The sequence below is a fragment of the Camelus dromedarius genome, chromosome 15 (assembly GCF_036321535.1).
Source record: "Camelus dromedarius isolate mCamDro1 chromosome 15, mCamDro1.pat, whole genome shotgun sequence".
In the NCBI taxonomy this organism is placed as follows: Eukaryota; Metazoa; Chordata; class Mammalia; order Artiodactyla; family Camelidae; genus Camelus; species Camelus dromedarius.
This window is the reverse complement of record NC_087450.1, coordinates 45,127,467-45,148,171: the sequence shown is the minus strand read 5'-3', so window position 1 is coordinate 45,148,171 and position 20,705 is coordinate 45,127,467. Positions and strand designations below refer to the sequence as shown.

Here is a 20,705-nt window from a genome sequence, read left to right as displayed (position 1 = left end):
GATAAAAAGGCTACCGACCCTCTCATGTGACATAATCTTAATTTCCACTGGTGCAGGAAGAATTTATATTCTCTTTTTTTCCTTCTCCCCTTTCTCACCCATCAAAGCAAAAGGAACTAGGACTCTAGTTTTCTATGCTCCTTTCTGGCCCTTCTCTACCCATTCCAGGCAAACACCTTAGAATAAGAGTTTGCTCCTGTATAGTTGGTGGTGGTGTGAGGGGCAGTTGTAGTCAAGGGAGAGACAGTGGAGAAATGTCTTCAGCATACTATACGTATACCATAGAGTCAGCTCCAGTTTGTCCAAGAAACTTTATTGGAAAAATGTCCAAGGGGTGAGATCACCAGCAGCTGGAAAGGCTGCCAGGTGAGAGGGGGAGCACCTGAGGCTCCATGGAAGACATTGGAGTAGTGCAGTGCAGCATCTGCCTCCAGGCCCAGACAATTCCTTTTATTTGCTGGGGGAGGGGGAGTACCCACAGAAACACTCCTCTCTGAGACCCAGAGGCAAGATGTAGGGGCAGCTGGGGATGCTGAGAGTCCTGATGCAGGTGAAATGAGGGCCCCATTTGGGACCTAATGGGATAAAGTTAAACAAGTGACTCTCCCCTGGACCTGGGGGATGGAAGGACATATCCCACCTGATGTCCACTCCCCAGGTCCAGGGGCACAGACCCTGACAGACCTACCTTCTGGCCCTGCTCACAGTGCAAAGAGGATGGATACCAGGCCTGAGATTGTGGGAGTGTCATTACCCTCTGGGAGACTGTGGGATCCTTCAGTCTTGGGTAGATCACCATCTTAGGCTCTCCCTGACCCCATTCCCATCCCCAGGTTTTTAGTGCATCTGTCTTCTGGTTCTGTTTCTTCACTCATACGTCGATGGTGTTAATAGATGGTGACTTTTTCTACAAAAAAAAAAAAAAAAAAGATGGCTTGAGTCTATAATTTCAGGAAGGTGATAGCCTCCTCCATCCAGAATTTCTGTTCTCCCTCTTTCCTGCCCTTCTGTGCCCTTCTCCCTTTTCCTTGCTGCTCCTAGAGGCCAAATCACCCCTCCCTCCCTCCCTCACTGGCCCCACATCACCTGTCTTGTCCCCACTGGCCTCCCCTGAGGACTGTGTTCCGGCCCCTTCCCCTTCTCCTTGGGGTTGTTGTTGGAGTCGTTGTCCTTGATGATGTCATACTGACGGCAGAATAGCCCAATCACAGCTGAAACACAACAGTACAATCCGAGCCTTGATCTTGACCTCCCCACTCACAGCCTCCAAAGGCAGTGAGATACCCATGCAGATTCTAGAAAATCTGCAAAGAAAATCTTTGAATTCCTGGTGCTCATGCACAAGCACCCCCTCTTCATCATCCTCTCTGGGCTCCCAACAGCCTCCTCTCCCTTTCTTCAAACTTTTCCTGCTCATCCCCCTCAACTAAACATCTCCCCAGGCCACTGCTCTCACCCCCTTTTCTTCTGACAACCTTCACCACCTCCCTCTCTCACGGAGCCCCACTCCCTCAATCACTGGCCCCCCACCAGGTGCTTACTCACCAGCCCACATGAGCAACACGACCACAATGATGACCACTTCTCCTGTCTGCAGTGGTCGCTCTCCGTCCAGACCCTCAACTGTGATGTCACCTGAGAAGGAAGGAGACAGACCCCAGGTTATGGAGAGCAGCTAGAGAGCTATGTCTATGTAGACAGTTAAGGATGGAGATGCGGGGAATTAGAGTTACAGTTGACCCATCACAGTGTCGCCCTGGGGTAGCCCCTCTCTGGGAAGCTGTTGGTGGACAAGTGGTTAGAGACCAGAAAGCAGGAGGGCTGCAGGACAGGTACTCACTCATGCAGGCTGCAGCTGCTCTGAACTGAGGCTGTGTAAAAGGAAGCTTAAAAGCCCTTCCTCCAATTTGTTACCAGCCTGTCTATACCCAGTCCCTTGCCAACCTGCTTCCCTTCCTTTCCTGGCAGTACAATCAATTAAATCATCCTTCTATTCATCTAAGCTAGACTGCTTCTTGCTTTGGGGAAGTAAACAAGAGACTAAAGACCAGGTAAATAACCAGAGAATCCAAAGCTTTCGGGAGTGAGGAATAACTGAGACTCTCACCTGGGCTTGAGCTGTTTGAGGGTAGCCGGTCAGAACCCTTGAGAGTTCGGAAGTGCACCCGGGGCCCTGGGGGGCTTTCTCCTCGAAGGCCGATGCTTCTGACCTGCACTGTGTAGTCACTGTCTTCAGCCAGGCCCCAGAGGGCACAGGCCCGAGTGGTGGTGTTTACCTCCCGGATCACACGTTGCCCAGGGCCATTCTGTCGCTGCAGGGAGATGAGAGCAGAGGGCAGTCTTACTCTGGTCCCGGGCCACAAGGCTCAACCCAGGACTCTTGAATATCTAAGCCTTCCAAGGAAGTTGGGTGAAAAGGGCAGCTTGAGCCAGGGAACCCAACTCCCAGATTCTCCCCTGGCTGGGAGGGGAGCGTGGAAGGGGTAGGGGAGGTAACCCGAGGAATGTTCTGAGATCCAAGGACACAAGTTGGGGGAGCAGAAGGGTGATTCATACTTGCTGGGAAATGGAGTAGCCAATGACGATGTTGCCTTCTGGGACGTCCCAGGACACAGTAGCCGAGTTGGCTCTGAGGTGAGTGACTGTCACATTCACAGGAGATGGAGGCCGGTCTGTGGGTGCCAGTGTGTTAACAAGTTAACAGGTTCCACCCACGGACTAGCTCTGGGACAACCCGCTCCTCTCCCCGTTTACTCACCCGCTCGCACAAAGCCCAGGTCACAGCTGACCAGCAGGAGGACCGTGGGGCTTAGATATGGGGAGAGGGGCATCAGTGAAGCCATGGTCCCCACCGAGTCCGCTGGGAGGCACTGAGGCATCCGTTTGACATCCAGGCGGGGCTCCTGGAGGCGGCAGGAGTTGTGGGGGGTCAAGGACTAGCCAGAACGCACTGGTGGTAGGCAGCTCTCCCCCTTGGCCCACAGCAGCCCCAGAGCACCCCCCCTTCCCCATGCCCTCCCCGCCCCAGCAAAACCCGGGCGCCCCCAGTGCACGGCTCTGCCCTGCCCAGACCCACCTCCGCCAGTCCTCGCGGTCAGGCCTCGGGGGGCTGCTCGGTGCCCAGAGGGCGGCCCATCGCCCAACTCCGTGGCGCTGCCCCTACCCCATCCCGGCGCGGGCCCGGCGAGGCGGGCAGCGCTGGACCGAGCTGCGGGCAGAGGGCGGAGACGTAGCGAGCGCGGGCCGCGGGGCTGCGGAGCCCCCAGAGCTTCCACTGGCCGCACAGTCTGTCCGAGAGCGGGGGGCGGTGCCGGCGCGGTCTGGCGGCTGGCTTAGGTCCCCGGTGCGGGAGGCAGTGCGGCTGCCTCCGACGGCCCCTGCAGCGGGATGTGACCGTCCCGGCGAGCCAGCCGCCGCCTTCTGCAGATCTGGCCCCACTCGCTCCGCCGCAGCCCGGCCAGGACGTGCCGGCCCGCCCCGCCCCGCTGGGGTTCTCGCCGCCGTCATCACCGCCCCCCCAACCCGGTTCTTTCGGGGCTCCTCCCACGACCCTCCCATTGGCGGCCTCCCGGGTCCCCATCCCTTCCGATCCGGCTCCACCAGCTGAGCCCGGGGGCGGGGTAGGGGCTGGGGGTGGGGGTGGGGCGAGAGGGAATGGGAGAGGCGCAGGTGCGAGGGTCTCGGGCACCTGGGAGGCCCCTCCTACCCCGGATGGAATTATCCAAGTTAGGAAGAGGAATTCCACCTCCGGTGAGGGAGGGGACAGAGTGATTGAGATAATAATTATTTTGACAATTTCCTACTTGTAGACTGCGTCAGCTTTTAAGTGCCTTCCCCATTCATAATCTGATATTGATTCCCTTCATTCTCTTATTCATTCTTTCACTTATTAGGCAAATATTTATTGAGCGTCTTCTATGTGTCTGGCATGTTAACAGCTGGAGATAACGGCGATTATTAAGAGCCCTGGGTTTATAGGGGAAGTTAACAACCACCTTTGTCTTAGCTCTGCGCCTTACTGTGTGGCCTTGGAGGAAAAGGTTAATCTAAGTCTCAGGTTTCCCACCTGTAAATCAGAGCCCCCAAAACCTCACAGGGCTGTTGTGAGGATCAAATGAGACAATGTTGGGGAACGATCTTTATAAATCTTACAACACTGTGTGAATGAAAGATTATTATTAATTCACAGTAATTTGTTAGTTACTTCATTCACTCAATAAACACATAAATCCTTAAGTTTGGCTGAAACCTGGGTGTGAGTCCCAATTCTGTCAGCTGTATGATCTTCAGCAACTGACTTAACTTCTAGACTGAGCTTCAGTTTTATCATCTGAAAAATGAAGGTGTCGATATCATCTTAGTGTTAATGCATCTGATGAAATATTCTATGTGAAAAGTGCATTGCTCAGTGTAAATAAATGTTGGCTAAAGTTGTATTTAGGGCACATGCTTTGGTTTCTAATTCTCATGGCAGTATGTCTATTTCTGTGGCACTTTCTCCTGTAACATCCAGTTCAGTATGTGCACCCCTGGGGCTCTAAAGCTTCTGTTGCCTTTCTTCTGAGAGGAGAGAGTGAAATGGGGTAACTGGGGCAGGAAGGACTGTGTGTGCTGAGCTTGTGATCAAGCCATGGTCCAGGTCTTCTGACCTCTGCTGACCCTGAAGCTCTTGATCTCTGGCCTCCTGATGCATCCTGGTTCCAGAGCACTCATGCCCAGGGATTCTCTTTGCCCTGGGCCTGGGTTTTGTCCTTCCAGGTTCCAGGCTCTCTAGAGAAGAGGACATTGTACTAAGGACAAGAGTTAGGAACTTGGGTCTTGCTCTTCAGGGGGCAAAGCAGAGGCTGCAAAGAGGGACCTCAGGAGCTCCCCTGGGGTGACCAGAGGGTTGGGGGGGGCCTAGTGAACAGAAAAGGTGCAGGCAGAGGCACTGAGAGGGTGTGGTGCTTAGAGAGGCCAGAGTACTTGGGCTAATCATTACTGTGGCTCAGATAAGGCCCTGCCAGCTGCAAGCAGAGTCAGTGTGACAGAAGAGTTTGTGTGGCTGAAGAGGCAGGTACAGGGGTGTGTCCATAGCATCGGACCATGCCAGGGACAAAATGGTTTCAACATGTGATTGAGACACCAGAACCTGGCAAGTGGGAGTTGAGACCCCTTCTCCATGTTGGCCTTCTGCACTGATTCCTAGAATCCTGTCCCATCTAGACTTCCCTCCACCCTGGGTTTCTGTTCTCCCCCTCCTCCTCCCCATCTTCCTTCCTCATCTTCTTTCCCTGATAGTCCCAGAGTACCAGGTGCAAGCTAAATGCTTTGTGTGTGTGTATCCCAGTGTTGTGCCTGCTGCCACTCCCACCTCCAGTTCAGCAGGCGTGAATGAGGCTTTGGCTCCCTGCCTGTAACCTTGTCCCCTCTTCCCTCTGGGTATGTTGTCTGGGTATGAGGCAGCCCTGCCAATCCAGAGAAGTCAAACCCACCGACCCAGGATCTGGACAAAGCAGATGCTGAACAAATTGTTCAGCTGCTGGGGCAATGTGATGCTGAGATCTTCCAGGAGGAGGGACAAGTCATACACACCTACCAGGTGACCCAGGCCCATCCTCCTTTGTTTCACTCCACAAATACATAAGCCAACCCCAACCTCACCTCTACATCTGCCCTCTCAGACCATGGTCCCTAATTTTTGAAATCCTGAGAGAACCTCCACTTCACCCATCACCCCCTAGTCCACTGTCCTTTTTCTTGGCTGCTGATGTCTGTCTGTTGCCTACAGAGACTCTACAGTGAGTCAACTCTGACCACCATGGTACAAGTGGCTGGAAAAGTTCAGGAAGTGTTGAAAGTACCAAGTCTCCATCTGCTACCTGCCTAAACTTGTCTTCCTATCTACTTTTTTCTTTTCTTGGTCTCTATTTTTCACTTTCTTAGACCTCAGTTCTCCTTTCTCTCAGTCCTTTCTCTGGGGTCCTTATTATCATCTTATTAATCAGTAGTAATTATAACTATTACTGCTTCATACTTTATAGTTGACCATGCACTTTCACACCCATTACCTTTACAAAAAACTTGCGAAGTTGGTGTTATTGTCTCCACTTTTTTCAGATGGGAAAACAAAGACTTAAGATAATCACAGTAGCTTACTGAAATACACTAGCTAATAATTGCTGGATAATGCTGATTCTGTCTGTCTGTCTGTCTGTCTATCTATCTACCTACCTATCTATCTTTCTATTTATCTATGAATGACAAAGCTGCTTTCAGACCTTTTTGTAATAAGTAAGCATTTGAATAAGTAGCCAGACTTGGGAGTCAGACTGAAGTTTCTTTCTCAAAGGTTTCTTTCTGCTGCACCACAGTGGCTATATTCTGTTCACTTTTGTAACAAGAAGGAGGTTTTGTTACTGACAAAGAAAAGAATGTGCTTCCCTCAACCTGAGGGGGGTCCTGGAGACTTAGGCATTTTTCCTTTCTCAGGAGCCTGGGGGGAGGCAGTGGGGCTGGTGGGGCTGAGTGGAGGGGGCACCTCTGGAAGGATGGCATTCTTCATGTCGGTGAGTACTCTGATCCCCGGTTTTGCTCCTTCTGCCTTCTCAGGGTGACACTCAGGACCATAAAGCTCATCGTAACTCAGCTCCTAGGTGGAGCCCTCCAGCTCCAGCTTTCTGTCTTCTCCAAACCCTCGATCTCACTATGGAGTCCCATTTCTGCTGAGCCCATCTGAGCCCCTGGTCTACTGTCAATGTCTCTCCATCCCAGCACCTCAAGTCAGTCATCTCCAAGGAGCATCTTTAAGTGCCAGATTCCAAGCAGTACTGACTTAAGCACTGGCCTGGAGAATCATTATACAGCCTCTCCCCTGTAGGTGTTGAAAATCCAAGATAATCGTTCCTTCACCGACATTACTATTTCACATTCTCTCCCCCTTCGCAGGTCTCCTTTAACCAGCTGATGAAAGGTCTAGGACAGAGACCTCTTTACACCCCTCCTCATTGCCGGAGGTGACAGGTAAGCCAGGTTAGCCTACGAATATTGTGTTTGGCCTGAATAATGTTTTTAAAAAATTTAATCTGAATTATTTTAGATAGAGACTGTGTCCAGTTTGCTTTGGTCCCACCATTCCTTATTGCCTCACACTTGGCCCACATTACATACTTATGTTGCCTGAATAGCCCTTATAGGTATTTGAGTTCTTCAACCCTAGAGAGCATTTATCATGGTGCCCGACAAATAGTAGGTATCCATTCAGTGATAATTTTCCCTTCATTCCCTTCTCTCAAAGCAGCCAGCCCTAATAAATTGTAGGCTTCTGCATCCCAACCAGTGCCACTGACCTTGAGTCTGTCCTGTTAGGTCTATGGTGGCCTCTAGGGAGGGGACAGAAGATAGTGCCCTGGATGGGATTGAGAAATTGAAGAAGGTCTGTGTTTTCCACTGACACTCAACCAGAGACCTCTGTCCTTTGCTTCTCATGGAGACATAAAAGCCCCAATATCCCACTCCCTGCCCTGGCTCTTGCCCTGACATCCCTGCCCAATAGGTTTGTATCCTAGAGTCCTCTTGGTGGCACTACCTCACCTGTCCTCTCCTAGGTGGCTGCTGGGAAGAAGCTGGGTGACCATCATTGGCATTTCGGTGAGACTCTATGTAAGTGTGAAGACAGGCTGGGTGGGTCGATTTTACAGGAAGAAAGGGGGTGGGAGTGGAATAGCATGGAAGATACATTGACAAGATTTATCTAGATTTAGCTAGAAAACAGAAAGGCTTTCTTAAGGAATTTTGATTTTACTCTCACTAATTAGGATCCAGTGGTATGACTGTGGGACGAAGGGGAAGGAATCCTATCAGAATAACTATGTACCAATCCATTTGACAACCAGAATAGATGGACTAGTCCAGGGGTCAGCAAACTAAGCTGGCTGGTCGGTCCAGGTGCTGCCTGTTTTTGTAAATTAAGTTTTACTGAAACAAAGCCATTTGTATTTACATATTGTCCATGGCCACGTTCATACTTCAACAGTAGAATTGAGTAGTTGGACAGAGATCAGAGGACCCCAAAAGCCTAAAATATTTACTTTCTGGCTCTTTACAGAAAAAGCTGACCTAGGACTAGTCCTCTGCTCCTTAAAGTGTGGTCCTTACACCAGCAACATCAGTATCACCTGGGATTTGTTAGCAATGCAGACTTTCAGCTCCCCCAACCCCCACCCTGGACCTACCGAGTCTGAATCTGCATTTTAGCAAGACTCCCAGGTAATTTGTTTGAGAAGCATTGTACTAGATGACCTCAAGTTTCCTCTCAACTCTGCAGCTTTGACTCTGACTCCAAAAATTCACTGAGCAGAAACTAGACCCCAGCATTCATGTGGAATGAGGCACACGAGAAGACTAGGACACGGACCTTATGGAGCTTGCAGTTTGTTCAGTATTTTCAAACCTTAACATGCAGAAGATTTTCTTGGGGGAACTTGTTAAAAATGCTGGGCCGTGGGCCCTCCCATTTGAATTTCAATCCAGTGGATTTTAGCTAGGCTCAGGAATCTGCATTTAAACAAGTATTGGGGGGGGGGGTCCTGATGCACTAGAGTAACCCCCCTCATCACACCCTCTTCTCTTTCCCTACTATCAGGCTCCCTTTGTGGCAGGCCAGATAGATGACTGCATGGATAACCCAGCTGTCTTTTTGCCAGTCCCGATTGGCTTCAACCCAGTGAGCATGGCCAGGTGAGCCTTCTGTAATGAAAGGTGGAAACTGGCCAGCCCCCTGGGGGAAGCTAGTGAGGAGGGGAATCTGAAAATCTATAGTACAATCACAAAAGAGAGGGCAGGGAAATAGGGTCTTTTTCACCAAATCTCAAATTATTAAAATAACTATAAAGTAAATATTCCTAAGCTTATGAGGTTTTTTTGTTGGTTGTTTTTCTCATTTCAGAAAGGATTGAAGGTAGCTTACAAAGGATACCTAAAATAGAAGAAGGCATACGTTTAAAGCAGAGAGTGAAGAAGCAAGGAAAACAAGGGTCAGAGGATAGTATGGGGTCAGGAAAATGCACACCACAAAGATCTGTACTTTCATCTGTGGTAGAGCGCAAGCATCTTTCCAAAGAAGGAGTAATGGGTGCTCACTGGCCTCCTAGTCTCCTTTGCCCAGATCCCTTATTTTAGGGCCCTTTCTTCTTCATTGCAGGCATCCTTTTGGTCCCCTCTGGCTACTCACAGCTGTCACTCTGTTCCCCTTTCTGAGATCCCTGTGCCTCCAAACCACCTCCCGCTTGTTCTCTAAATGGCCACTTTCATCTCAAAGAAGGTCGGCACATTAAACCAATAATTCTCAGGTGTGGTTCTGTGCATGCACTGCCTTGGGTCTGTTAAAAAAATAAGAACTACCCTTGTGGGAGAGGTCTGATGTTGTAGGTTTGGGGTAAGGCCTTTAAATACCTATTTTTTGAAAGCATCCCTGGAGATTCAGATGCACAGCCAGTCCTGGGAAAGTCTGCTAAATAAACCATTGGAGTGGGCCGCACAATGAAGATGAGGGCTTCCTGTCTCTGGAGGTATTCCAGTGAAGGCTTGTTGATTACTCAAGAGCAGCTTTGTGTATTTAGTGGTGGTCTTGGGGAGAGGGACAGCTGAATTCTTTCTGGGGTAACTTTTCAACTCCCAGATTCCAGGCTTGCAGTGTAATTAACATGAAGGTATTAATGAGCTTGATCTCTTTTAATGGAGGACTTTCCTTCACCAAAAATGTATCTGCTGCAGTGGATGCTAATTTCAGGCACTGTGACTAAGTGAAATGAAGGATTTCAAACAATGTAGGCGTGGAGATCTTCCAGTTTTTCCTTAAATCAGTGGCTCCCAAACTTGCCTGATCTTGAGTCGTCTGGGAAGCTTTTTAAAACTACAGATTTTTGGGCTCTACTCCAGAACTACTGAAGTGGACTCTCAGGGTGGGCGTGGAACCCCAAAATGGGTAGTTATTACAAAACAAACCTCCCCAGGTGATTTTGATGACCAGCCAACTCTGGGAGTCTCAGTTTTAAACTACACAATAAACAGTCTCCTCTCTCTGCTTAGGTCTCCTCTGTCTTAGGTCTCTAGGAAGTTTCACAAGTAGTTTGAGGACAAATTATTGGAAACACTTTACCCATTGGGTGTAACTTGTGATACTTGTTTGTCCTAGAAATGATACAGATTTAAAAAATATAAAAGTATTTCAAGAAGGGATGGAATCTTTGTAGGAGTGCAATGATAAGAGGAAGTCAGGGAGGCCAGAGACAGAAGTAACTCTTTGAGGTCCTGCCACGATGAGGGATTCACAACTTATCCCCTTTCAAAGCCAGGAGAGCCAATACAGATGCTCCCCATTCTTTGAGATTCCATGGTTGCACCTAAGCAGAAAACAAGCTTGTTGCTCTCCTCATCCACACATTGCTTTGTTCCTGATTAATTTATTGAAGGGCTGTTTCCCAGCTGTTAGGTTCTACGCTTCAGACGGTGCGGCTTGGTTCTCTCAGTAGGAACTGTTATCCCTCTCTCAGGTAGTGAGGGGTTCCCTATTTGGAGAGATTTTCAGAATGTATTTCCAGGAATTGGAAAGGCTTCTGATAGACACGAAGACTGAAAATAAGGTGGTGATTTTGATATTTGGATGATGGACGCTCCCCCAGGGGCCTGCAGAAGGTGTGGCTGGTGTGGTCATGGCAATAGGACCTGTGGGAGGACCAGGACACAAGAAAAATTCTGGTCTCAGGCTGGAATTTTAAGCCTGAGTGTTGACTTTCCTCTGGGCTTAAACTGCTGAATGTTTTATTAACCTTCAGCCTTGGAGTTCAGGGACACAGTGCCCCTATGAGCATCAAAGCACAACCTTCTAGGAAACTGTTGACCTCTGACCCCAATCCCAATGTGGTCTTTGATCTCGACTGCCATGTGAGGCCCTTCCTTTAGAGCCTCACAGAGATCCCCCCATCTCTCTGTGGACCCCAGAAGTGACCCCATTGAAGGTTGGAGTTCAACATTCCAACAAATAGCAGAGCGGATGCAGAAGGTGCAAGAGTAACAGGTAGCTTTTATGCTCAGTCCTGCGAATGGGGTAAGACCTCCCCTGACCCCTGCCCCTTACCCCTACCTCAGGATGGTTTGCCACTTAGGGCCTCTGGTTTTAGGTTCTTGTTACATATTGTCTAAACTTCTGATGCTGTTTGTCCACTAAAATGTTGTAAACCAAATGCTATTTTCTCATTTCATTTTTCACCTTAAGATGTTTTGTTTCCATTCTGACCCTGTCTCTTAAATCAGTAATCATTAAACACCTAAATGGTCTACAGTAGTTTTCTATTTAAAGAAGCTCTTTTGCATCTGTGTGTAGAAAAGACTGAACAGACTGGTGAATTGCTTTATGTCTCTTTTATATGTTTAAATTTCAAATACGGGCTTTAGGAAGAATGGGATGCTGTGGGGGAGGGTATAGCTCAGTGACAAAGTGCATGCTTAACATGTACAAGGTCCTGGGTTCAGTTGCTAGTACCTCCATTAAAAAATAAAAAAGAAAAGCTTGGGATTGGGTAAACCACTCAGTCAAAGGGATCTGGGCAGGTCATCTGCAGTATATACTATTTAAAAAAAAAAAAAGGGATATAGTTTCATTCTTCTGTAAAAGGGGACCAAAAGGGTGCCTGAAATGAAGGAGAAAGGGCCCTAAAATAACAGAAATAGCAGAAAACAAAATTGGTGTGGGCCTTCTAAGCCTCCAGCACTCCTGCTCCATTTTCCCCTCCACTGGATTGCGGCTGTATCTCACTAGCGCCGTCTGCCCTTCCTTTGACCTCACAAGAACTTTAGTCAAATCCCTGCCCCTGCCCCTCTCGGCCAGGGATGGGTACACCTGTGACACTCTCCTTGCTTTTCTTTTTTCAAGACAGGAAGTCAGGAACTCTGTATTACACACAAGTTCTGTATCTTTCACCTCCCAGGTGCTCGTCTCTCCTCCTCTCTGCAGTTACTTATTTTTAATCTCCTTTTCTCAGACACTGCTCTTATCATTCTTCTTGCTGTTTGGTGTGTCATGTTCTATATCTGTACCTGTGTCTGTATCTTACAATCAATGACTACTTTGTTGGCCTGCCCAAAGAACAAGAAATGTGATGTTTGGATTAACAAACTATTTTAAAAGTGGGGGATGGAAGGGGCAGAAAGCTCTCAGGAAAAAAAAAATCTCTGAAAAACCCTTATCTCCAGCCAACAGGAGGCCAAATTACTCTGGCTTTCTCTCCAAAGTCCTAAATATACCACAGAAATGACCAGAGGTGGCCCTTTCCCTCTCTCTTCTCTTCTCTCAGTTAAGCCCTCAACCCAGCATTCCTCCTCACAGCGCACACTGGGGGCCACAGGTCCTACAGATGCATGCCCGGTGGCCACTAACAGATCACGTGTCCAAGAGCCATAACCAGATTGCATGCACAGTGGTCACTAACTAGTAAACTCTAGGACCCTCCTTCCTCTCCCGATTTCTCCTGGGTGTCATCACCTCCTCAGCCTGAGGGTCTCAATGGCTCCTCCCAGATGAAAGGTGGAAGCGCCACAAAGATCCTGCTGAAAACCCTGTTAATGGCAGCTCACAAGACTGTGGACCGCGGCATCACAGCATCTCAGAGGTAGGGAGGATCTGGACCACAGGGAGATCAGAGTCAGGCAGCGGGTTGGGTGGTGCAGGTGGGGGAATGGCAGATCCAGATTTTTCCCCTGGGAAAGGAGCTGGTAGAGGGATGCTGCCATCCCCATCACACAGTCAGAGTCTGGATTGGTTCCAATGGACCCTCAATTCCTCAGGTCCGGACCTAATCCCTATGCCCATCTGGGACATCCAAAGCTAACCTAGCTTCCGAGAGTCTTTGATTTGGGGATGGTCCAGGTCATGCAGGGTAGAGTTCATCCTGCTGTGGGCCTCCCTCCCTTCCCAGGGTCTCTAGCCTAGCTTCTGCACTGCTCACTTACGTCCTCATCAACTCTCTGATCCCCTTCTTCTCCCAGTGCTCTTGATGTCCTGTCCCTCTTTCTGTTCTTTAGTTTTGTGCCTGCTGAAGCCCTCTCTGTACCTCTTGAATGCTATCTGGCTCAACTTACTGCACCTCCACTGGCAGAACTTAGTTTTAAGGGAATTGTGCCTTCCCCAGCCTGGGAAGTACATAGGATTTCTGAGGGAGCCCTGCGCCTGCCCTGGGAGCTGGTGACCTTTCTCCAAGATGTCTTTTGGAAATCCTGCGGACATTTGAATGAGCTTATTAGGTTACCTATAGTCAAAGCCCCAAGATCGCTACCCTGATGAAGCAAGCCAGCACCAGGTGTGTGGATGTGTACTTGGAGAGGGGAAGTGGCCTGGGTGGGAAATGTCCTGAGAGCAGGGGAGACCCTACGAGACATGTTAACATGGGGAGGGTAGCGGGTCTGCGTGTTTGAGGGTCATGGTAGGCTTTTTGTTTGTTTACTCCTGTGTTCTTGCATGGGTATCTTTCTCTGATCTCTGGACTTTTTTCAATGTGATCTCTCCTCTCATGTCCTGACCTCTGCCTCATTCTCAGCCTGGAGAAAAAAGGCCAAGTGTACCTGGTTGGCTGGCAGACCCTGGGCATCATTGCCATCATGGATGTAATCGAGTGCATCCACACCTTTGGTGCTGGTGGAACCCCAGTCTAGACTTTCTTCATGATTCCTTCTGATCCAACCAATTGGTCTGCTATCCAAACTCTTCCCTACCCTCAATTCATGGCAGCTTCTCATTCAGTGGCCATCCTGCCCTACCTCAATACACATTTCAAACTCTCCTTCCTTTGAACCCCACTCAGTACTTGATCCCTCAATTCCAAGCCCCATGCTTAGCTATGGCCTCCTATGTGTGTTACTCCTCACCCCTATACCCAACTTGTCACTTTTCCTTTTTCTTTTGTTCCATATTTTCCCCCAGTTTATTAGTTTTTGTATTCCTATGTTTTTGAGGTAGACATGTTTTATTTAAATTTTTTACATAGTTAAATCTATTAATCTTTGTGTGTGTGTGTGTGTATGTGTGGTTTTTGTCTTTTGCTTGATTCTGGTTTTTATCTTTTTAACTGTATTGAAATCGTTTAAAATAAGGAGGCTTCCTTTAGAGCTCATAAATCTTTACTTGTAGAAATATTTTTGATGTAAACTCCGCCTACACTTTTATTTTGAAAAATTTCAAATCTGCAGAAAAATGGCAAGAATAGTACAATGAACACCCATATGCTTTCCCCAGGATTCACCAATCATTAACATATGCCACATCTGCTCCATCTCTTTTTCCCCCTGAATCATCTGAAAGATATCTGGAGATGTCACGGCACTTCACACAAATTCCTGTGTCCCCTAAGAACAAGGGCATTTGCCTACATAATTACAATGTAATTATCACACTTGAGAAAATGACAATTAATACAATACTACTATCTAATATACAGACCATATTCAAATTTCCTCAATTATTCCTATATTGTTCTTATTTTCCAGATCCAGGATCCAATCAAGGATAATGCATTACTTTTAGTTATCACATCTCTTTGGTTTCCTTTAGCTGAGTTCCTCAGCCATTCTTGATGTCTTTCATTACACTGCTATTTTAGAAGTCTGGATCAATTGTTTTCCAGAAGTGCCTCACTTTGTATTTGCCTGATTGTTTCGTCATTATATTCACATTGAATTTTGGGACAGGAGGCCTGCCTAGATGAGGGCTGTGCCTATGTCAGTGTTTCCCATGAGGAGGCTCCTGATATCAGTTTGTTCCTTTATTGCTGATGCTACGTTTGATCATTTGGTCAAGGTGGTGTCAGATTTCTCCGTATCTTATTCCTCAGCCATCTTTCACCCACGGTTTTAGCATTCACTGATGATTCTTGATTGAATCAGTTATTACTCTGATGATTTTAAAATGGTGATTTTTCTATTTCTATCCTTCTGTCTACATTTATTAATAGGCATTCTTCTGTAAAGAAAATCTCTCTTCTCTCCTGCAGCTTATCTATGTTTGTCAGTTTCGTACTGATATGGACCCATGAATTTTTGTTGTTGCTGTGTTTTAATCCATGCTTGTCATTATTCATTTCAATGCTCAAAATGAGAGTTCATTCAAGTTGGCCCCTGTGTTCTTGTGACATATCTATCCACATTAGCATTTGAACACTCTGCTGTGTTTCTTTTAGCAAAAAAAGAAAACCTCCTTTTCTCTTTATGCAATATGTATATTCTTTTGTGCCTTGCATTTTTGCCTAAGATATGCTGAAAATCACTCCACTTCAGTTTATAAATCTCTTCTTCATTATTTACATTTGTGTGTGTGTGTATGTAAAATAGTTTACCCAGTCATCTTTTATGTAGGAGCACAAAAATGTTGGCCCACATTCATTTTGTACACTCCCTCATTCCAGCCTTAGACTCAATCATTTTTCCAAGGAACCCTGGTTGTGGTTAGTGGAGATTGGTATTTAGAAAGCTAGGTGCTAGGTATGCTCACTGCTACTGGTGTGTCTTTGCCCCTAAGTCCTTTCAGTAGAAAGAACAAGGAAATAAATAAATATTTTTCACACATGTACAAATATATACACATATATGTATACACACACACAAACGCACATATATTCTCCTTCTCATCCCTATTTTCCTGTAGTGAGAATGTTGATTTCCAGCATCATCAATATATTTACCCATTTGTTCAGTCCTACAATAAATGACAGTTTTGAAATTGCTACCCTAATACCACTGTCATCAACAAACTTACCAATAAGTGGTCAAGATTTTTGCAGTTCTTTTTGCCCTTGGATCACATCCCACTCAAGATAGATAAAGTGTTCAAAAGTTACTTGTATTAAATATTTTCTTTTTCTCTGTGGTTATGTTACTAATGTGATATATGATTAGGTTCATTTTTGACTTTTAACTTATTTTCAATTTTAGAATTTTTTCAGTTTTTGACTATGTAAAACATAACATGATTTAAAAGTCAGAACTGTAGAAAAAGGAATTATCTCCTTTCCTTCTGTATTCCTTCCATCCCATTCATCCCTGTAAGTAACCAATTTGTTAGTGACTGACTTCTCCTCCTGTGTTTCTTTTTACAAAAAAAGTGTGTGTGTGCATATATCTGCACTTCTTTCTTATACAGGAAACAGCATACATTGCTCAAGGGTCAGCTGTATATTGTAAATATTTGGGGGTGGTTAACCATGCAACATTCTTTGCTTTAATTTTTCTGGAGTTGAACTTATCAATCTGTCTTTTATTGAATATGGATCTTGAGGAACAGAAAGCTCCCCTCCGACCCCCATCCCCAGAATTTAAGGGAACTCCACCTGTGTTTTCTTCTACTAAAAATGGTCTCTCTCTTTTTTTTTTTTTTTTAAATTTTGATCTTGAATTCATTAGGAGTTTATTCTTGTATATGGGGTGAGGTATGGATCCAATTTTGTTTTTCTAAATGATCATCCAGTTGTCCCAAAATATATTTTTAAAGTCCATCTTGTCCTGAGCAATTTGAGATGCTACTGGTATCAAACACTCAGTTCCCATGTGCCCTGGTTTATTTCTAGACTTTTTGTTCTGTTCTACTGGTCTGTCTATTGATGTGCTGGTGCCATACTGTTTTATTATAGAGGCTTTATAGTATGTTTAATGTGTGAGAAGGTTAGTCCTCCCTTCATTACTCTTCTGTAAACTGCTGCCTTTTCTCCATATGAACTTTAAAATGAATGTGTCTAGCTTCAAATTATGTAAAATTTTAAATATTTCTTGTTAATGGTAGTTAATGGTATAAATGGTTAGTGATATAGCCCAGATTTCATTGATCTTTTCCCCACAGGGCAGTCTGACATACAGCCTAGAGTCTGAGTACTGCATACTGGCCAGCTTCATTCTGAGTGGTTAGATTTCTGTTCTTAGATTCAGGGTCTTTGTCAATCATTTGTTAAATATTTTCTACCCTCTAAAAGGGTAGATTTTGGCCCGAATGTTTTAGTAATTACATTAAATGTAAGTGGAATAAATGCTCTAGTTAAAATCTACTTTAGATGGAAAATAACGTATATTTAGATTTCAGTTTATTTTGCATCCAATAACATGACAAAGGGATATAGAAAGGTTGAAAGTAAAAGAGTGGGAAAAGATATACTGTGCAAATGCCAACCAAAAGAAAATTCTATAGCAATATTAATATCCGACATAATAACTTAAGTCAGAAAACATTATACTAGAGATAAAGAGGGTCTTCATAGTAATAAAATATTTAATTCACCAGGAATAAATTAAGATTTTAAATAACAAAATATATAGAGCAAAACTCTGCAGTACTCAAAGGAGAAATAAATCCACAATCATAGTGAGAAATTTTACACACTTGTGTAGTAATCTTTGGAAAAAAGCAGATGAAAGCTTAGGAATAATTTAGACTTGAACATTAAGATTAGCAGATTTGACCAAATGGACATAGACAATATTCTTCCCATCTCCCATTCCCCTACAGGCAGAAAGGGAAGCTCTGAAAAGACACTATTTTTCTATCTTGTTTTTTTAAATTGAAGGATAATTGATTTACAATATTGTATTAGTTTAAGGTATACAGCAAAGTGATTCAGTTTTATGTATTTTTTCTAATTATTTTCCATAATAGAGTATTACAAGATATTGAATATAGTTCCCTGTGCTATATGGTAAATCCTTGTTGCTTATCTATTTTATGTATAGTAGTTTGTATCTGTTAATCCCATACTCCTAACTTATCCCTCCCCCACTCCCTTTCCCCTTTGGTAACCAAAAGTTTGTTTATGAAGACACACTATTTTTAACACTTGCAGAATACATCTTATCGTTAAGCACATAGAATTTCTTAAATTAATCATAAACTGGGACTAAAGTCTTAAAACATTTCAAAGGGTTGAAATTAAAATGTATATTCTTAACACAATGCAACTTTGTTAGATAATTAGACAAGCCCTGTATGTCTAGAAGTCTTTTAATGAACTACTAAATAACCCACGGATCAAAGAAGAAATCATTATGGAAATAAGAAAATAGCTGGAACAGGATGATAAAAATTTTACATATCATAACTGGTAGAATAAAGCTAAAGTAGTAATTAGGAGAAATTTGTATCTTCAAATGCACAATTTAGGTGAAAAAGCTAAAAGTGAATGATCTAGGCATTCATCTCAAGAAGTAAGTTAGAAAAAGAACAGCAAAATAAATCCAAAGAAAGTAGAAGTAGTTTTATGTCGCATCTCAATAAAGCTGGGGAGGTGGGGAGAAAGCTGAAGTAAGGAAATACTAAAGACAAAGGCATAACTTGAAATAGAAAACATACAGGAAGTTGGTTCTTTGAAGGGATTAATTAAAACTGACAAATCTCTAGCAGGTTAGATAAAGGAAAAGGAAAGAGAGAGAGAACACCCAATCAGAAAAACAAAGGAGACACTACTACATTTGAATAACTTTGTCAATACATATGAAAATGTAGATTAAATGGAAATATTGCTAGAAAATATAACTCTGCAAGGCTGATTCAAAAAATCACCCCAAATTCTCAATAATATTATCACCTTCAAATAAATTGAATCTGTAGCCAAAAATCTTCATCAACAAGAACTATCGGCTTGTATGGCTTCACTGATAAGTTATACCAAATGCTGAAAAAGAGTTCCAAACTTATACAAACTCTTTCAGAACATAAAACCCAAAAAGGAAACATTCTCCAACTCATGAGTCTAGCATAACCTCAATACCAAAAGCCTGACAAGAACAGAAGAGAGGAAAATTACAGGCCAGCCTCACACGTTAAAATAGGTGACAATAATCCTAAACAAAATATTGGCAACTGGAATGCAGCAATACATTTGAAGAAAAAAATGTCCAATTAACTTATGAAGCTGTGTTCACAAGTTAGTAATTATTTGTAATCAGAGAAATTTAAGTTAAAACCACAATGAAGTATCATTACCACAAATACCAGATTGGCTAAAATTAAACCACCTGACAATACCACATTTGGAATGATAAAAGAGCAAGAAGATCTGCCATACACCAATGGTGGAAATGTTAATTGATGTTACATCCACTTAGGAAAAACAGTTTGGTACTGCCTGCTAAAGTTTGAGTCACACAACCTAGCAATTCCACTCCTTAAAGCAGTGATTCAAAGTGTGGTTCCTGGGCCTACAGCATCAGCATTACCTGGAAACTCATTAGAAATGCCAAATTTCTAGGCTCCACTCTTACTTATTCAATTAGCAATTAGGGTCCAGCAGTCGTCTTCTCCTTCTCCTCCCCTTTCCCCTTCCCCACCTCCTCCTTCCTCCTCCTCCCCTTCCTCCTCCTCTTCCTCCTTCTCCCCCACCTTTTTTTTTTTCTTATAGAGGCACTGGGGATTGAACCCAGGACCTCCTGCATGCTAAGTATGCACTCTGCCACTTGAGCTGTACCCTCCCCCCATCAGCAATCTTTGTTTTAACAAGCCCTCCAAATGATTCTGATGCATGTTGAAGTTTGAGAACCCCTGCCATAGAGAAATAGAAACATATGTCCACCAAGACACATGGACCAGGATGTTTTTAATAGCACTGTTTATAATAGCCAAACATGGAAAACAAGTCAAATGTCCATCAATATCATAGTGGATAAATAAATTATGGAATACTTATATAATGCAATAAAATAAAAAAAGTGAATGAATCTCAGCTATATAAAATAGCATGGATAATTCAAACATAATGGTGAGTAAATATTTAAGAACAAAAAATGCATTTTTGTATACATATAGAAAAAGGTTCTTGTTGAACTATATACATGTTTTAAGAACCCAAAACTGCCTCCAGCCCTAATCTTTTTTTAGAATTCCAGGCTGGCATACAACTAGTACCTGCCACATAATATGTGCTCAGTATGACAGGCCTCATTCTTTACAATTGTGATTTTTAGTGACTGCAGAGTATTTTATAATATGTATATATCATATTTATTTAACCAGGTCCTTGCTGATGGCCTTTTCAAGAATATGAATTTGGCTGCCCTAACACAATGAAAATTCTATGAGGTGAGAGACCATGTATGTCTTTTTCTAAGACAGTACCTGCTATTCAATAATTTTTTAATTGAGTTTCCTTTTCCAAATTAATTTTTCTGTAAGAAAAAATGCCCTGGCCAGTTTTACTTATCTTTGTTACAACATAAATTGATTCCTTATAAATTTTATTTTCAGTGAACTAACTCTAGAGAATCTAGTCAATTCTGGGTGTAGTGACAAAATAAGTGTTCTAGACTTGGAAAAGGAGACCATCAATTCTGGAGTACTGTGATCCTCTAAGGTCATTTAATTTCCCTATATGATAGTCTTCTCTGTCTCAATGCAACAGCATCTAGGAAATGAGTCAAGACTTGGAGTTAGAAATCCATCTCTCTCACATTTTCTGAAAGTATCTACTTAAAGTACCCCAGCTTTTTAAAATGTACTTCACCCTGTATTCTAATGTGTGGTTTGGAACATATGACACCATACTTGGCCGTCTAAGGAGTGCCGGCTCCAGAGAAGATGCTTATAGGGCAGAACAGGCCACTTGGAAGGCCTACTCCTTTGAAATCTTGCCTCCATACTTTCTGGTTTATCACAAGGGGTCCAGCCCAATCCTAGAAGAATCATAAAGTAGATTCCCTGAGCATTG

General features: G+C 44.3%; 2 protein-coding genes across 2 annotated transcripts; one reads left to right on the top strand and one right to left on the bottom strand.

Moving 5' to 3' along the window:
* Positions 1-294: 294 nt before the first annotated feature.
* FNDC4 (fibronectin type III domain containing 4) lies at positions 295-3,458 on the bottom strand. Its single transcript, XM_064494654.1, has 7 exons — positions 3,077-3,458; positions 2,759-2,903; positions 2,557-2,672; positions 2,108-2,312; positions 1,546-1,635; positions 1,087-1,211; positions 295-907 (listed from the first exon to the last, which is right to left on the bottom strand). The coding sequence occupies exons 2-7, from the start codon at positions 2,877-2,879 to the stop codon at positions 872-874; spliced, it is 693 nt and encodes a 230-aa protein (XP_064350724.1). The 5' UTR covers positions 2,880-2,903; positions 3,077-3,458; the 3' UTR covers positions 295-871.
* A 1,627-nt stretch (positions 3,459-5,085) lies between these two features.
* GCKR (glucokinase regulator) lies at positions 5,086-13,735 on the top strand. The gene is given in 15 exon segments (XM_031466787.2): positions 5,086-5,144; positions 5,426-5,454; positions 5,457-5,581; positions 5,771-5,846; positions 6,490-6,548; positions 6,928-6,978; positions 6,980-7,002; positions 7,348-7,414; positions 7,587-7,607; positions 7,609-7,641; positions 8,624-8,718; positions 10,981-11,086; positions 12,529-12,647; positions 13,236-13,334; positions 13,572-13,735. Coding segments are annotated over 15 exon segments (1,077 nt in total). The 3' UTR covers positions 13,687-13,735.
* The last annotated feature ends 6,970 nt before the right edge of the window (positions 13,736-20,705 follow it).